The 17223-nt window shown below is 38.1% G+C and overlaps 2 protein-coding genes across 2 annotated transcripts; one reads left to right on the plus strand and one right to left on the minus strand.

The window, feature by feature from the left end:
• Nucleotides 1-8430: 8430 nt before the first annotated feature.
• On the plus strand, nucleotides 8431-10202 carry LOC306899991 (regulator of G-protein signaling 9-binding protein). Its single transcript, XM_079466624.1, has one exon. It carries the CDS (start codon nucleotides 8803-8805, stop codon nucleotides 9529-9531), a length of 729 nt encoding a protein of 242 aa, XP_079322750.1. The 5' UTR covers nucleotides 8431-8802; the 3' UTR covers nucleotides 9532-10202.
• Nucleotides 10203-11058: 856 nt separating this feature from the next.
• Nucleotides 11059-17216, minus strand: LOC306899887 (uncharacterized protein). Its single transcript, XM_079466470.1, has 13 exons — nucleotides 17019-17216; nucleotides 16399-16610; nucleotides 16180-16317; nucleotides 15776-15914; nucleotides 14850-15291; nucleotides 14625-14766; nucleotides 14353-14496; nucleotides 14221-14279; nucleotides 13949-14124; nucleotides 13471-13865; nucleotides 13264-13360; nucleotides 12991-13180; nucleotides 11059-12828 (listed from the first exon to the last, which is right to left on the minus strand). Exons 1-13 carry the CDS (start codon nucleotides 17139-17141, stop codon nucleotides 12686-12688), a joined length of 2400 nt encoding a protein of 799 aa, XP_079322596.1. The 5' UTR covers nucleotides 17142-17216; the 3' UTR covers nucleotides 11059-12685.
• Nucleotides 17217-17223: the final 7 nt, after the last annotated feature.

The following is a 17223-nucleotide window of genomic DNA, read 5'->3' on the forward strand; positions in this document are numbered from 1 at the left end:
AAACTAAACTATTTTCTCGGGCTGGCTTTCCCGGAAGCTTCTTAACGTTACGTCATTCTTAAGCGTTAAGAGTGGTAGCGATATATTCTTAAGAACGACGTTGTGATGCGACTACTATTCAAGTTTAACACGGATAAATGTGTCTGAATAAATCATTTGACGTGATGTGTATGTGAATGTGAAAGTTCAAAACACATTTGACCTAATTCACCACTGGGTGGCGCTATAGACCAGCCGTTTCTTCCACACTTTTAACGTTTTTAAACTATCTGAAGAGGACAAAAGGTAACCTTATAAAGTAGTCATTTGAACAATTGCTTCTATTTTTTATTTCAGGACAACACAAATAACATTTAAACCCATGCTTGCATGACCTAATAAAATATGTTTTATTCTGATGTGTAGGCGCTGTGGCTTCATGACATTTTACTCCATCAGTTGGGTTCTCATCTGGCTTTAGTTTCACTAAAGATTTGCCAGCAAAGGATTTCCTGTTCCACTCTTACAATCTCTGCCACAACAGTTTATCCACTATTGCACCAATTCCAGCAGTCTGCTTGATAAATAAATAAAAAACAGCCACACGCCAGCCAGCAATACCCTAAAGCAGATTAAAGGCTGAATCGTGCGAGCAGGAGTTTCCCAGACTGCTCAGAAACAGTCGGCCTAGAGTACGACCAACAGCTTGGTTTTACACAACATGATCCACAAAGTGAATTTCCAATCAAGAAAATGTCATCCAGCTCATAGATATGCATGTAAACAGACCATAATACAACCATGCTGTATTTGAGTGACACGCATATAGATGCTTTCACAAATCACGTGTCACATTTTGAAAACACCATCAAAATCAGCACTTTATTTTCATTATATTCATGCATTTTGTATGTATTTACAAATGAAGACAATAGCATTGTTGTATTGCCTTTAATCTGTGCTGATTTAAAAACATTATAATTGTTCACTTATAGTATTCAGAGTGTCTTGAAGTGCTAATGATTTTGTCACTTGGCAGTCAAAAGTGATGATGAGGGACTAATGATTCAGACACAGGTGCTGTGACACCTTTGACTAAACCTGAATTATTTATCATCTCACTAATGCAACATGAAAAACTAGGGAAGCTGGGAAAAAGGCCTAATCTATTAAACTATAATTTACCATTCTTTATTAAACATGCTCTCTGCAGACAAACTGAATTCCTCTTTTGTAAATTCAAGCAAAGATTTCAGCATTTTAATTCAGTATCTCGAGATGTTTCATTTTAGCAATGAATAATTTGAGTGCTCTGGAGTAATGTGACACTTACATCATGTTTTCATCTAAATTAATATTTCAGATTATCATTAAAGGCTTTTGAACTGCACGCCTGGATGAGGCACACTGCTGTAAAGTAGTTCTTAGTTTAAAAGTAAAAGAGATGTGTGGCTTTCAGATGCTGTTTTTATCTTTTGGTGAAAAGATGTCAAATAATATTATTACACAAAGGTGGATATTGCATTGCATCAATATGCCTTTACACAAACCTAAACACAGCTATGTAACTGTGTTTTATTTCTAATATTATTACTTAGCTTAAGGTTCTTCCTCTTTTCTGAAGGACGGGAACTGGTAAACCTAAAAACGTTTAGAAAAGCTTGACAAAAATAAAGCCATTCAGGTTTGAAAATGTTATTTGTCAATATTTAATATAAAACAACATTTGATATTAATTGATGTATTCACTGAGTGAAACAGAATATTGTGTTGAAAAGGAAAAACCTAACTGTTTTTGCCATTTAAAATAAACCAAGAAACCTGTTTTAAAAGTAATTGGGTACTGTAGATTTTAGGGCTGTCAAACCATTAATCGTGATTAATAGCATCCCGAATAAAAGTATTTTTACTATTTATTAACACAAAAACACATACATGCATACTATATATATATAGTCAAAATCTCAATGTATTTATCTATAGTTGCCAATAATTCAAATTACACATGCACATTTATATATTTGATGTTTTTCTTATGTATATGCATGTACGTGTATGTGTTTATAAATACAAAATTACTATGCACAGTACACAGACATATACTGTATTATACACAAACTTTTATTCCGATCTGATTAATCGGCATTAATTGTTGAAATAAATAACCGCTAAGATGATTTCTTTCTTTTCAAACTCCACATTTTCTGGAAGCATCTGTTAGAAAGAGCTTTTTCGTCTCGCATGGGATCAGAATGAGGTGACATGAGGGCTTGAGAACTAGAGCTTTTCACTTTCACCTCAAGTTCTGGGCTATCTGCAGGTGAAGATGTGATTGGATTAGTGCTAAAACTGACGCTGACAGATGCCCTGTCTCCCGTCCGGATGATCCCTTTTTCTAGAGAGAAGAGATGGTCGGTGCGGGAGTCTTCAGAGAATATCGGCAGATGATAAAAACCTTTAGTGCATATAATAAGAAACCTTCTTCTTTTAAAAGGGTGCAGATAGGATTAAAAACTGCAAAAAGGATTTATGGTAGTCATTTAGTGGTCATGAGTAGAAGTGAGGAGAATGTATTAATACATTTTTATTAAAAGATTTTTCTTTCTTTTTAAATTGCCTGTGATTTTGTTGTAAAGCACATTGGTCAACTGCCGTTGTGTTTAACTGTGCTATAGAAATAAATTGACATTGACATTGAATTTCAGGTTATATCAGGACAGGTATTGCGTGTGACCGCAGAGGGAACTACACAGTCTCTGAATTTCTGGAGTGGGGCATCAATAATTCAATAAACTTCCTTTTACTCTTTTTGTCCGGCTGGTGTGCAGCTTTTTCCTCATACACTCTTAAGAATGCCAGTGTTGGGTCCAAAAAAAGGGGTTTAGAGAAAACCCAACAATGGGTTAAAATGGGTCAAAACAGCCCGTCATAGATTCATTTATAAGCAATCGATTATGTTCGTCTGAGTGTGTCCTGCAGACTAAATCCTCGTGTGTATTCAATGCTTTCTTAAAAACTCATTTTTTCTTAAAAAAGTACGGCTCACATTCACTCATTGAGCACATTGGCCCGTTGCTTTACATGGAGCACAAAAACCCTTTCTAATCTTTAGTTATTAAAAGTCTAGAATTAGAAAATGAAATATTGCCACGCGAAATTGTGAAAAGTCATGCTTGTCATGGTTGGTTAATAATTGCGATGTTGTTTCCAATGCAGTATTAGCTAGTGAGAATATGAAAACTAAAAAGAAAATGTTTTATACATATAGAATGTATCAGAAAATGATTCATGTTTCAGCAGTAACCACAGCTTGCAATGGTATCTGTAGAGAAAAACAATTGCAAATGAACTGTTGCCTCACTAAAGTTTAATGACACAAATAACAGTACCCACAAAAATAAATCTTTACTAAAATAAAAATCGTTTATTTTCCTAAGATGTGTTTCAGTATAAAGCTATAGCTCAGGCATTGCATTAGCAACACAAAGATTGCGAGTTGCATTCCCAGAGAAAACAGAATAATAAAACCTTTACTGCCAAATGCATATAGATAAACCTTCTGCTGATGAAGCGTTCCATATTCTTATTGTAAAACCCAGAGCTGAAGGAGGAGCATCTATGTAAATCCAGAAGAAGATGGAGGAAAGGGCTACTTCCATTAGAAGGAGCATTAGGAGGCATTATGGTGTTAATCCAGAGGCCCAAAGTACCCTGGTAATCTGGATTACAGCATGTGCAGATCATCCTGGTTTGTGCCAAAGACCAACCTCTCGCACTCGACCCATTCCCATTTATATATGTTTCTACTTTGCAGCTTCTGTATTAAAAAAGCACTCCGCTGTAAGTCTTCCTGTACTGTACTTCTTATTAATATGTACGTTTTGAAAATGTCTAAGTGTTTCAAGGGCCTTAAAAGCTCTTCTATGTTTATACAGTACTTTGAGACCCAGAGATGTCTAATGCACGTTTGTTTAAAATGAATAAGATCCATGTTTGTCCTCAAATTTCTTAAGAGGAAGAAAAATGCAATAATGCGTTAAAAATGTGGATAGCATAATATAATCGTATCGGAGGAAACCGATGAGAAATGTTTTATCTTATATTCAAATATTTTCTTCAAACCTGAGTAACTTGTTGAGATTTGTCACTGTTAAGGAGACACATGTGAGTCTTTTCTCTAAAGAAACACCAGTGACTTTAATGTGTCTTCAAGAGTAACAACTGACATCTAATTTTTTCACTCAACCAGCTCAACGATTTGTTCTCATGTAAGAGTATGTTTTAAACACAATATATTTTGGAAACCTCAATGCTTATGTCTGACAATCTGCCGGATGCTGGTGGACTCATTTGCCCTTCATGACTAAGAGCTTGACCGCTCCATCCACTGAAAAAAAGAGCCATTAACCATCAGCCGGCGTTCTCCCTGAACAAGAGCTGGACGTATATCAGTTTGATTTCCTCAATCGCTTTGGCTGTTTAAATTTGGTCACAGCAGAAATGAGTATGAAATTGAGTTAAAATCATGAAAAACGACCATGTCTGTGTGACTGAAAACAAAAGGAATTGTTGTATTTGTTTTAGAGTACCACGGTTTGCACCCCATTATTGCACCCATGTAAATCTGAACAGCATACATTTTACTCAATATAAGTCATTTGCAGTATTGACTGTACCGATAACAGATACGGATAGTTGACAAATAAAGGCTACTGTATGTCTGGTGTGACAGCAAAACCTTTGAAAACAAACATTACCATTTTTAATATATATTATTTGATATTGTTAATATTTAAACACGGTTTTCTGATGCAACCCTGTGGAGTAAAACTGATACTTACTCTTTATGAAAGAGCAAAGTATGAGCATAATTTCCAGATTTATTTACCATGTTATTTACACAGTAGTCCAGAAAACCTATATTAAGAAAAAACCAACATGGCAATTTTTTGTTTGCGCCAATTGAAGACATTATCAATGAATTACAAACATACTGTACTCTCAGATGTGATTTGGGAGTCAGCGCCTGCAGGGACGTGCTTTGTTTTTAGTCCGGGTACTGATTAGAATGGCAAATTCTACACAGCAGGTTATTGTGGAGGTCTTTTCCCTTATGTGAGGCAAACCCTTCAGGGTCTCCCAGCAGGTGCAGTCTCAGACAAACCATGACTCATATTGTAAAGTAAAACAATATACAACATCATAATTGTGAACAAGAAGTTGTATTTAAGATACTTTAATTAGAGATTTAAACACGGACAACATCAACCCGTCAAGCGGTCTTCTTAATAGGTTCTTTATAATTTAGCAGCAGCTTTTATTCATGGCATCTCACAGCGAGTTAATTGCAGGCAAAGTCCCCGGAGAGAAGCCTGGAAGCTTCTCCTTGAAAGAAACAATGATGACATAGCCGAAGCAAAGTTTGGTCCCTGTCTGGGATTCTGTCTGCAACATTCCTGTTATCAGCGCAGATTCAAAACCATTATACGGCCGTGACTTTGACCTGCGTTTGCATGTGTGCTATAAGGGTAAGCTGAAATGAAATCAATATTCACTCCTTATTAATGCATGACTGATCCTTTGTTCAAATATATTTGGCATTCTAAACTCCACATGGTGTCTTTTATCTAGAGCAAATATTTCAGAGCTGCTCATTCAGATGATTTCGTTCTCTCTAGCAAAAAAACACCATATGGCATTGAAGATCAAGTCCCTGTAATGAATAAGAGTTCCTGTATTGCTTTGAATAAAAGCCGAAAATATCAATATCATGGGTTTGATTCGCAGGGAATGCACCCGTGTATCCCGTTTCGTCTGCGTTTCAGATATTTCTCCTGAGAAAAAGAGTTCGGAAATCATGTCTCCATCAAAGTTTCAGAAAGGATCTCACCAATGCTGTGAGATTTAAAATGTGACTGAAATACATAACTAGAATGGAACTTTGCTTCTTATTGGTGAAATCAATATAATTTGTCAACATACTTGTAATGATTAATAAGACATGCAGAGGAAGATATGTCATCCATCTCTCCCTGGATTCATTATGTCAAACAATTGTCTGTCTGTAAATGAGAGGCTCAATGTTGCATAAGATGTTTTGAGATGAGATGCTATTGAATGTAACACACGGTTGAGTGGTTGCTAGTGGTGATTAAGTGAAAGTGACCCATATGGAAAACAAAGCCTTGTCATTAAACTGAAAAACTATACAATGCTGGAGATATTATTCTTTATATGACTCACATTTCCAAGATTTGTCATTTGGAAAGATTCTGTCTCTCTTTTTGAATTAATGATCTCAATACAAGACAAAATACATTTGGCCAAACTACATGGCCACTAAACAACATTTTCAAAATGTCTTCTTCTGTGTTCTGCAAAAGAAAGAAAGTCATACAGGTTTGTATAAATGTATACAATGTATGTATAAATACTGTACGAGAACTACACTTTATCGTCAGTTTCAGAAATGCATCAAATAAGTTTGCTACACGTTCTCATCGATGTGCGTGGAAATAAAATGCCTTTGCAAAAACGTGCAATACGTACGCCAAACTTCAATTTTGCCTACGTAAGAAACGCCAATGTTTGCCTGCACCTCGGTGGAGAGCAGCCATTTTGAAAGGTACATGAACAGGAAACATTGAAATTATTTAAATAATACTATTAGGTTTAGGGTTTATATGGTGCAGATTACAATATGCACGCACGCTAACAAAGTTTGGGGTTAGGGGACAGGTTAATAAGACAAAATGCCACTGAATATGCACGCATGCTAAAATTGCACGCCAGAATAGGCGTATTGTATGATGAGAATGGGTTGCAAATAATCACTCGCATTTCAAATCCAAGTCGCAACAAAGTTATCAAGACTCAAAAGATTGTTCTTGCACTATCACTTTGAAGTAAGCTGTTCTTATGTGTTTCCTCTACGGAACAGAGGCTGTTGAACAGAGGAAATATGTACAGATGAAACATGTACCTACATTCAAAACAAATATAAAGTCTACACCATATGGAAATATGGCAATTGGCCAATTATCTATGGGCATCTTATGAGTAGCATCTTACTATTTGATGTAAGTCCAATTTTGGCATGTTTGCATCATGTAAATCAAGAATGACTTGCTCTTTTAAAGTCCAAATGTAAGCCTTTGTAAGCTCTGCTGGTTATCAGAATAAACCCCGTAAGCTACTCAGCGTCAACACTTCTGATCATGGATAAAGTTGTGAGGTGTTCCAAACTCACTGGAGCTATATGTGTAAAGAAGGGCTATATTTTCTAGGTCTGAGGTTTCACTGGGTTCGTCTGGTGTTTGGGGATAAATGATTACAGAAATACATACTTATCTTTCCTTGCTATTATCAGAGAGACATATCATGAGTTGTGTGTCCGATCGCATTGTCACATCCATTTTCCTGGGTGAAAGATGCCTTTTGGTGACGTGCTGCTGATTATGCCCATCAATGAGACACATCGTCACCTCAGCCTCATTGGGTCTTTCGGTCCTTTATCACAAGACACCCTCCGCAGGTTGATCAGACTTTGTTACAAGGTCATCTGGCATCTGTGTCCATCTACCCCAACACACACACACACAGTGGGCAGCTATCCATGCTGTGCCTGGAAGGTGGGGGTGAGATGCTTGCTTTAAGGAAGCCGTCAATGGCACCCGACGCCGGCCCTGAGAATCGAACCGGCAATCTTCTGGTCACAAGTCCGTCTCTCACCATTAGGCCCGGACTGCACACGTTGATGCATGCTCAGTGGCCCCCGGTAGCGTATGGCATGACATTACAACACATTACTATAACCTCTTCGTCCACTAAGGCTGTTCTAGCCTACTGGCACCATTAATGCATGCATTTTTGCCTGTTTTCAGTTAACTTTAATTCATAATTATTTTACAACAATAAAATGTTTATTTAATTAAACATTTAATACATATTTTTGCTAATTTTATTACGGTGGTAAATATAAATACAAATAGATAGTTGGATTGATTATTTAGCCAACCTGAATAATTTCATATAATGTAATATAATATAATAGGTTCATGTATACTTTTACAGGTTTATAATGTTAGAAAGAATCGGTGCTATTGGCCAACCGAACGCGACAAGTTTGTCTGATCTTCCAGCAGGCTACTATTAGAGAACACTGACTGCAGGCTATTCTGCTATAGCAAGCTTTTATTGGAAGGCTATTTAAGCATCACCAAAGCCTAGAGAATAGCGGATTGCTCCTTTCTGAGAATCTCAACATCATCATCGGCTCAGACAAACAATTCACGTGAAAACCACCGGAAGAGCTGGCAGACATTTGTTGACGTTCCATCATTAGAAGATCCGAATGTTTACATCGCTCTCTCGGAATGCCCGCGTTACGTCATACGAGGCAGACGTACCATTTGGAGTTTCGAAACAAACACCTGTTATCTTTCCAATGGGCATCTGGCGCGCGTTAACGTTTCGCGCAACGAAGAGGAGCGAGCGTTTTCAGTTCACGCACGCACCGCACGCCCACTGCGCGGACATACCGAAGCCGTCTAATCTGCGGCAGCGAAACTAAAGCCGTTTAGGGATCCATTTAGTGATAAATCCGACTGCTCTCTGTCACCGTCAGGGAACATGGACGGTGAAGAATTCCCTGCATTTGAATGGCTGCTCCGCTTTCGTGGAAAATAGAAACCGCAGCATCAGCACCAGCATCAGCACCAGCGTGTTGCTTTTATTATTAATAAAGCGGACTGACCACCGATCACTAGTCTTGCACTTGTTTTCTGGATTTCGAGTAAGAGACGTATCCATAGCTACGCAAACATGGGCAAAGACGAATGCAAAACGATGATGGACGCGCTCAACAAAGTGACGGCTTGCTACAGGCATCTGGTCAGCGCTTTGGGGAGCACGTCGGATTCTCAAAACCTACGAGAGGAGCTGAAAAAGACCCGTAAAAAGGCGCAGGAGCTTTCCGTGGCCAACAGGACCAAACTGACGGCTCTGTTGAAAGACAAAAACATCAGCAAAGATGACCGCGCGGAATACGAGCGCCTCTGGGTGCTCTTCACCAGCAGCATGGAGCTACTGGAGGTGGACATGAAACGATCGCTGGAGATCGGGCAGGATTTCCCGCTGAAAGTGCCGACGAGACACCTCATCCAGACCGGGATGACCGGCAGCACCACGACCGTGGCGGCCAGAGCCATGAGCGTCCAAAACATGAAGTACGAGGCGGATGCGAACATCGACACCACCGACCTCAAAGAGCTGGAGACTGAAATCGCGCAGGTGGACCAGATGATGGAGGAGATGGAGATGAAGGTCCAGGTGGCCCCGTGGGCCGTGGAGGCGAAACAGGAAGCGGGAGCCGAGTTGAAATCCACAGTCAGTGTCGGAAACTCGTCAGTCGGTGTTATTTCCATTTGCGAGGAGGAACCTAAAGAAACGGTGGAGGGAGAAACTGATCTGATGAAAGTATTCGCGGGCATCATTTTCACCGCGGTTTTACTCATTGCTGGAATTCTGGGATATTTGGTGATCAATCTTTGAGTGACAGTTACTCTTTATAATGGCTGAAGATTGTGATGCATATATTTTTGGCCTGTCAGGACGACAGTGGCTCAGGGCTTTTGATTTTCCGTCTGAATGTACATGAAAGGCAACGACACGTTGCGACAGAAGGCATGTATACGTCTTAAAATGCTCTTGATGTTGAGACAAGCGCATTGCCAACATTTTGATGGGAAGAATTGACATCAGTATTTAAAGAGAAATGAACAATTTAGTTGCTTTAGTTTAGAAAGTTAAGGTTTAACAACCCATCAGGTGTGAGATCTTTTATTGGGAAAAGAAATTCACTACATCACGAAAATGTAGATTTGGCATACACATTCTATGTTTATCATGCAAAATAGTTTTAGTCACTTGAGCATTTCATCACTGGATGAAGACAAGGTCAAGTTTACGACTGCGGTCACAGATTATTCAACAGGTAGGAAATCTGTTTTTGTTCAGTATAGGTGACATATCTGTGTATCTCTCTCGGCGAACTGTTGGTGCACGTGGCCCATCACTGTTTTGTTCACTGAAGAAATGAAGCTTGGGTGGTTTGTCTTTTCATATTTGGCAACAATTTAGTATGATAGTTGAATTGTACATATGAATGATACTTATGGTAAAATGAGTGTACATACAATATATTTATTATAATAAATCAAGTAAATGATTTGTGCGTTTTCTTTGAATGTTTAGGCTGGACCTAAAACATCATTCATTATTTGTCCTCACACGTCTTATGCATTCATACTTTTTTCTTGATGTGGTTATTAATTAACAATAAAGCAGACTATTTATAAATACGAATCCTCATAGAGTTGATTTATCCAGAATGTAGGATTTAGTTTGACTTAAGTATTTGTGGCAGGTTCTTCTTGCTCAACTATTTAAAAGGATATTTATAGAAGAATTAAGAATCCTATTTACTACTAGTTTGAAGCTACAGATCAGACCGAGGTAGTATTTTGTCCACTTAATGTGATTAGTCCTCTTTAAAGCCAAAGAATGCACTGAGCCACAGACATAATGTCATTTACTGATTTTCTTTTGCACAATAATCCTTATTTAAATTGTCTTTTAGGTGCATGAATGTCAGTCCTGATGTAAACATTTTCCCGACAATTAAGAGCACATGATACCAATTTCATCATATAGCACCATCTCCTGTGTACAGTAAATATGGCGAAGTTTAATCGATTAATGAAGCTCCCTGCTGTGCCCTGTGACTCAGGAGCCCATAATGATGGGAACAACTGCTTGTTAAGTGGCGTCAGGTAAGAAAATCGATGCCATTTAAAGGCCAAGTTACACATCCTGCAGGTGTCTAACATTAACAAGAGTGACGATGTAGGCAAACATTATAGCAGTTTGTATATGAGCTGAAAAGTAAAAGGTATTCCAATACTATACATTTATGTCGGCTATATTTGTTAAGTCTACAGATTTGGTTAATTTCTACATATAGCTCAATTACCAAACACATGGTTAGGATGCACATGAACTTTACCCCTTATGACTCTTAATCTCAACAACCTTTTTATTTCTGCACAAATTAACATTAATCCCGTGATGTATAAATCATAATGCGTGTCTGCCACCTGTCGGACATAAACCCGCACCTACCGGTGTTACTCTCGGATTACACAAAACCGAGGCCAGATATAGCCTTAATTCTATAACTTCTTTTCAATTAATCATGGGTTTACAGATGAAAGTAAATGGTGACCGTATCTCGTTTCAAATAATAGGTATGTTGGAAGTATCTGTAGTTTCGTGAGGAAATGAACATGAGAAAGTTTGTTTGCTCTTTTGCTTTTTCGCATGGATGCCAACGGCCAACACCGCTCCACAATAAGGACCTGACATAAGATATAACGCCATTTAGACAAAACCTGTTTGTCTTTCTCAAATGTCTAACCAACGGAAAAACAGAAATCATGAAACTTTTTTTCCTAGTGATTTTGAGGTTGCTTATGAATGTATTTGTGATGCATTACGCATTTTCTGTAGCTTATATTGCTTGTAACCAAAACATGATATGCACTTCATTTTATACAACCAAAATAAAATAAAACCACACAAACATCTTACAAAACAATAAGGCACAAAGAAAACAATTATAGTTGAGTTAATGAATCCGCCAACGGCTTTGGGCGCGCGAGATAGTTCTTGAATAAGCAACGCACAGGAGGCTGACTGCAGGAGGCGGGAATTCTAAGGAGGAGGTAAGTCGAAGCTTGGACGCTTTCACCTCATAGTTAATTTGAAAAAGCTGTAAAATAACATAAAAATAACGTCATAATAGACTGGCAATTAGGTTTAAATCACATACAGGTGATTTGGTTAGTCAAAATGCACATTGATATTCAGAACGGCGATTTATTGTAACTGCAATGCGACATTGAAGCTTCCTATTTACTCTATACTAAATGTTAACTGTTTTATGTGATTGGTATAAGAAAGAATCTTGACCACAGGTTGTGCGTGGCTTAACTAAAATAATGCATAATGCAACAAAAATACATATTGGGGCTGGATTAGTTAAAACTAGGCTTTAGTTAAATAAATTAGGATATGTTAATCGTTTTAAAAACACACCTTACAAAAAACATTACTGGTGTGCATCTTGAGACAAAACAATTGCACTAATGATATATTTTAAGATATGTAAATGAGATATAATATTTAAATCTGTCGGGGACTGTGCACCACCCCATACTGTTAAAATTACATTTACATTTAGTCATTTAGCAGACGCTTTTATCCAAAGCGACTTACAAAGAGTTCAGGGAGCAATAAGCGATGAAACGCAGTTAACATGAAGCAATCCAGGTTTGTGTCAGTAAACCACTTTTTATAGAACAATTACATTTCTAAATCTGCTTGTACACTCTTTGAGGGTTTGTGTTGTTTTAACCAATCAGATACACAGATTATGTACTTTTTATTTGTCATCAGAAATAATAAGAATTCCATAGGAAGAATTTAGAAGTATACGCATTGTATATATAAAAAGTCCTAAAAAGTCCCCACAACATGCATTCATAGACAAACATTTGATTTAAATCCTTAAACATTTTTAAAAGTAAAGATCTTCCCTGAGAAAGCAAAGACAAAGACATGATTTCTTAGAGTAGTCTGAGAGGATTTAAATTCCACTCGACTGAAGAGGTTGATATTTGATCTGTGGTCCTCTGGTTTTGTAGATAAGAACACCACACACCATGCCAACCGCTGCCAGGAGACATCCAGCAATGAAAACTAGATTCAGGTTCAAAGCTGTAGAGGTCACTGGAAACAACAAAGACATCAGTTAATATGTAGTATTGGTAGTATGAAACGTCAGCAATATCGCCAGTTGACTTTGTATTTGCAAAAAGTAAGTGGACATATTTTTAAAGGCAGAGTGATTACTTCATCATTAAGTTTTTATAAAGTATCCAACATTGTTACCTTCACGCTCCACGCTCCTCTTCAGTCGCAGGGGTCCCTGAGAGATTAAGTGACTGGCGGTTTGGATTGGAGCATCTCTTCTGTGATGATGGTGGGATGGTGGAGCGACGGTGCTGTTCATGCAGCCTTGAGCACAGCGGGTGTAGGGATTGTTTGCCTCACATAGGATTACTGAACAGCTGATGAACACCTTATGAGAAGAGAGGAACGCATAAGGTTTGCTGCTAAAGGACATGTGTAAACCTTTGTAGGATTCAAGTTTGTTTATTTTACCTGATCGTAAAGGCCAATAAATTTGAAGACTTCCATACCAAAGCGGACACTTGGCTCATGGCTTGTGTAGAACTTTACCGTTTCATCCAAGGCACACCTGAAGTAAAACAATGAATGGACTGCCAATCACGAAACAGGATACAAAAAAGCTTACAGGGTCCATTGTGAATTAATTTGCATCTGTGTTTCTTGGTGACCTGTTCTTACCCATTTTGAATGATTGTATAGGGCATTGGGTAGTTGGGGTCATTGTTGGGTGTCGCAACACACGACTCGACGAAAAGCTCGGTGTTGTTTATGGAAGACTGGGATTCAATCTGCATGTAGATCATTTCCCCAAGGTCAAATTCTGCTGGATAGGAGTTCATCATTGCATTGTAGTCCTCCGTTTGGAAGAGCCCGAAACTGTACGTGAGGGTACCGAAGCCTTTCTCTGTAATGGTGTATATGTGTCTCCTCGCAGTGAACTCCATTGAAATGTTGTTGCTCTTCTCATAACGACAAGAGAACTCAATTTCTACCTCATGCTTTCTCGTAATGATGCTGTGATGGTCATCGGTTGAGACAATTTCGTTTTTAAAAATGATATAGCGTTCATCTTCCTGTTGAAATAGAATCACAATGGGAACTGTCATTCTGTTTCCATGGAGTAAAAGCAAATGCAAATACTTAAAAAAAGATTTACCTCAATTATGGTACCACAAGCATTGAGGGAAATGTTTGCTGAAACGTGAGTGTCGTTTGACTCCAAGGTACAGGCTGGATCGTTGAGTCGCAGATAGTCCTTGTGGAGGCCAATAGAGTTCTGCTGCTCGATTTCAACGACCATGTTGGTTCCAGTGCAGGTCACGTGTGCATTTACTGTGAATACATGCAATCAAGAATTAATCAACGATTTTGCATTGTTTGTGCTTGACACTGATAAAGAATATGATAAATCAGAATGTTTTAACAAACCGTTGTGACGTCCAACGGTGACAATAATGCATCTCATTTCAGACTGATAGATGTTCATTCTGGAAATACATAGGAAGAGTTAACTTAAAGGGTTGCTGGCAGTATCTAAAAAAGTTTGAATGCATTGCCCACCCATCTGAGGCCTCTGCGATAAAACATATGGGAAAACTTTCTCCAAGGTTATCCCTCATTGGTGTCCATCTGATGGCGTACTCTCCAGTGCTCAAAGCATGCTTAGTTATGTTCAGGGGGCCACTGATGATGACATCATTAACGCTGGGGATAAAAACGGCACATATTAAAAACTTTTATTTATTGAGGATCAATTAATTGTAAAACCGCTATGTAATGCTTGTTTATGAAATACAATGCAACAGTGTGTATAACTAGGTTTTAATGCTTACGTGGTATAAACTGCTGTGGCCTTCACCCGAATTTCTAGTTCACGAAGTGGTGCGCCATGAATTTTTTCTCCATTTTGTGGGGTTGGTGACAAAAATTGAGGAATGTAGAGTCCCTCAGTGCAGGAAGGAGCAGGTGGGTCAACTAAAATTATATCCAAACAAAGGTTTGTAAACGACACACTTAAAACCCAGTTTAAATGGAACATATAATAGAGGTGACCTTACCAAGGAAACTAAATTGCAGTGGAATCTTGCTGAACGGTTCATACGAACGTTGATGTGACGTTGGAGTAGGCGTTGGAAGTGTGGTAGTTTGTTGGTTATGCCACAACAACCATGATGGTGTAGTTGTAGCAACATTATTTGGATAATGATTCCACCACCACGGGGTAGTCGTAGGTGCTTCGGTAGTTGTAGGTGGCATAGTGGTAGTTTGCTGGTAATACCACCACCACCAGTATGGGTTTGTTATCGGTGTACTGGTCGGGTATGAAGTTGTGTAATATGATGAACGTTTTTTCCTTGCACTCCCTAGAGGGCACCTGTAAGACCGCGAACCATCAGAGTAGGCGAGAGTGGTGTGTTTTCTTGGGAAGTCCTCCAGAACCAGCTCAAATCCATACACACCTGTGTTGTAGGTACTGCTGTACTCTAAAGTGCAGGCATGCTATGGGGAATTAATATGAACACATTACGTAAAGGTTTTTCACTGAAACTTTATCTCATCTCCGAGTTGTTCCAAATCTGTATACATTTCTTTGTTCTGATGAACACAGAGAGACTATTTGTAAGAATGCTTATAACCAAACAGATCTCGCCCCCCATTGACTCACATAGTAGGAAAAATACAATGGTAGTCAAAAGTGTCAGGGAATTATTTGCTGTCCTACATTCTCCAAAATGTCTTCTTTTGTGTTAAACAAAACAAAAAAAATTATTCTGTATTTTTTCCAACTATGTTTGGTTCTAAGCATTCTTCCGAATATCTTTCTCTGCGTTCATCAAAACAAAGAAATGTAAACAGATTTGGAACAACTCAAAGGTAAGTAAATGCTGACAGAATTTAAATTTTTGGGTGAACTTTTCAGGTACAGTATTGTGAACTTTTGTCATGCCACAGATTAAATCCCAAATGATTTACAGTTTCTTACCTGATTTAGTTGGAAACCACTTGGCTGGTCACACCGGTCACATTCACTGTTCTGCTGAAGTCCATATCTGCATCTGACCTTATCACCGTCTGGGTCAAAGGCCATTATGGGGTAGGTACGAGGGCAGTTTTGGGGGACACTTAATGATTCGAACATACAAAAACATGTTAATCACCAAGGCACTCTTTATACTGCTTTTGAAAATCATCCTTAAGTCATTGTTTACTCCTGATTTTGGTTTGTGTGTATTTTGTCCATTAAGAAAAACAAAAAGCTTTTAAAATGTAAATTGTCAACAATATGGTAAGACCACGGCTCTAATATGGTCCTGACATATTAATAATTCTTATTCGTTTTAAGTCTCACTAATGAATATTTCAATTTCAATGAAAAAACTGTCTTACCGTATAAGTGGTAAAATCGTGGTGAGAGGGGAGTGGTTGGGTGCATGTGTGTCAGATCGTATGCCAAGATCTACGTGTGTCAAGAGTCTCCAATAGCCAACATTGTTTACAGTGGGCACCCAGCAGCAGGAATAATCTCTATAATACCATCACAAAAGGATCAGAAAACACAAAGTAAAATGTTTTTTAATAAACAAAAATAATTGTCAGAAGACATACTCCATATCAAATGGTGTGTTTCCGTGGACGTTTCTTGTGACAACAGCTTCATTTTGGCACCAGGTGTTAGTGTAACCACTTCTCCCATTAGAGCTGCGGTCAACCTTTCCAAAGAGCTGACTGCTCTCTTGGCCACAGTCTCCTGAAGTGCAGTAATATGGTTGATAATAACATGAAATCTCATCATAACTTTGCTTGATGCGAAATTCAACCTTTTGGTAAAAAAGAGAAACGTTTTTACATTGCTGGTGAGTTACACTTCAACAGTTGCAGTTCAATATATCTGTGTCTCTGTAAATATGAAAAGTAATCTGATAATAAATAGCTTATGTACTACAATGTTTACTAAACAGTTGGTTTAAACAGGCGTATTTTGTATGATTGTAACTGTTTGGGAATTTTATACATTTCATTTTTAAATAAAATATGCATTTTGATTCACTGAAATTACTTTTTAAGCAGATTTTCTCATCTTTTTGCCAGGTTAAAACTATTTTGAATTACCGATTTAAACAACAAAATCCCTTAAACCACTTTTTGCAGTATGTACTTTCTACATAAATAAAATAATGCAAATTTAATAAATACACTTCTTTATCAAAAAAGAAAAATAACCTTACCCTGATGCTCCCATCTGGATTTGTTCCTTTAGGTGTGAAAGTCAGTGAGCCTCCATAATAGTGTCCTGCTGAAGCGATGGACACTAGAAGAAGTAGATTCAATACCACTATTGAAGACATCATGGTACCTGAATCCTCCGACTCACTCTACCTGTTAGGCTCACCTGTGCACCTTCTTATATACAGTTCATCTCAGGTGAGAAGG

This window comes from Barbatula barbatula (assembly GCF_947034865.1).
Source record: "Barbatula barbatula genome assembly, chromosome: 10".
Classification (NCBI taxonomy): domain Eukaryota; kingdom Metazoa; phylum Chordata; class Actinopteri; order Cypriniformes; family Nemacheilidae; genus Barbatula; species Barbatula barbatula.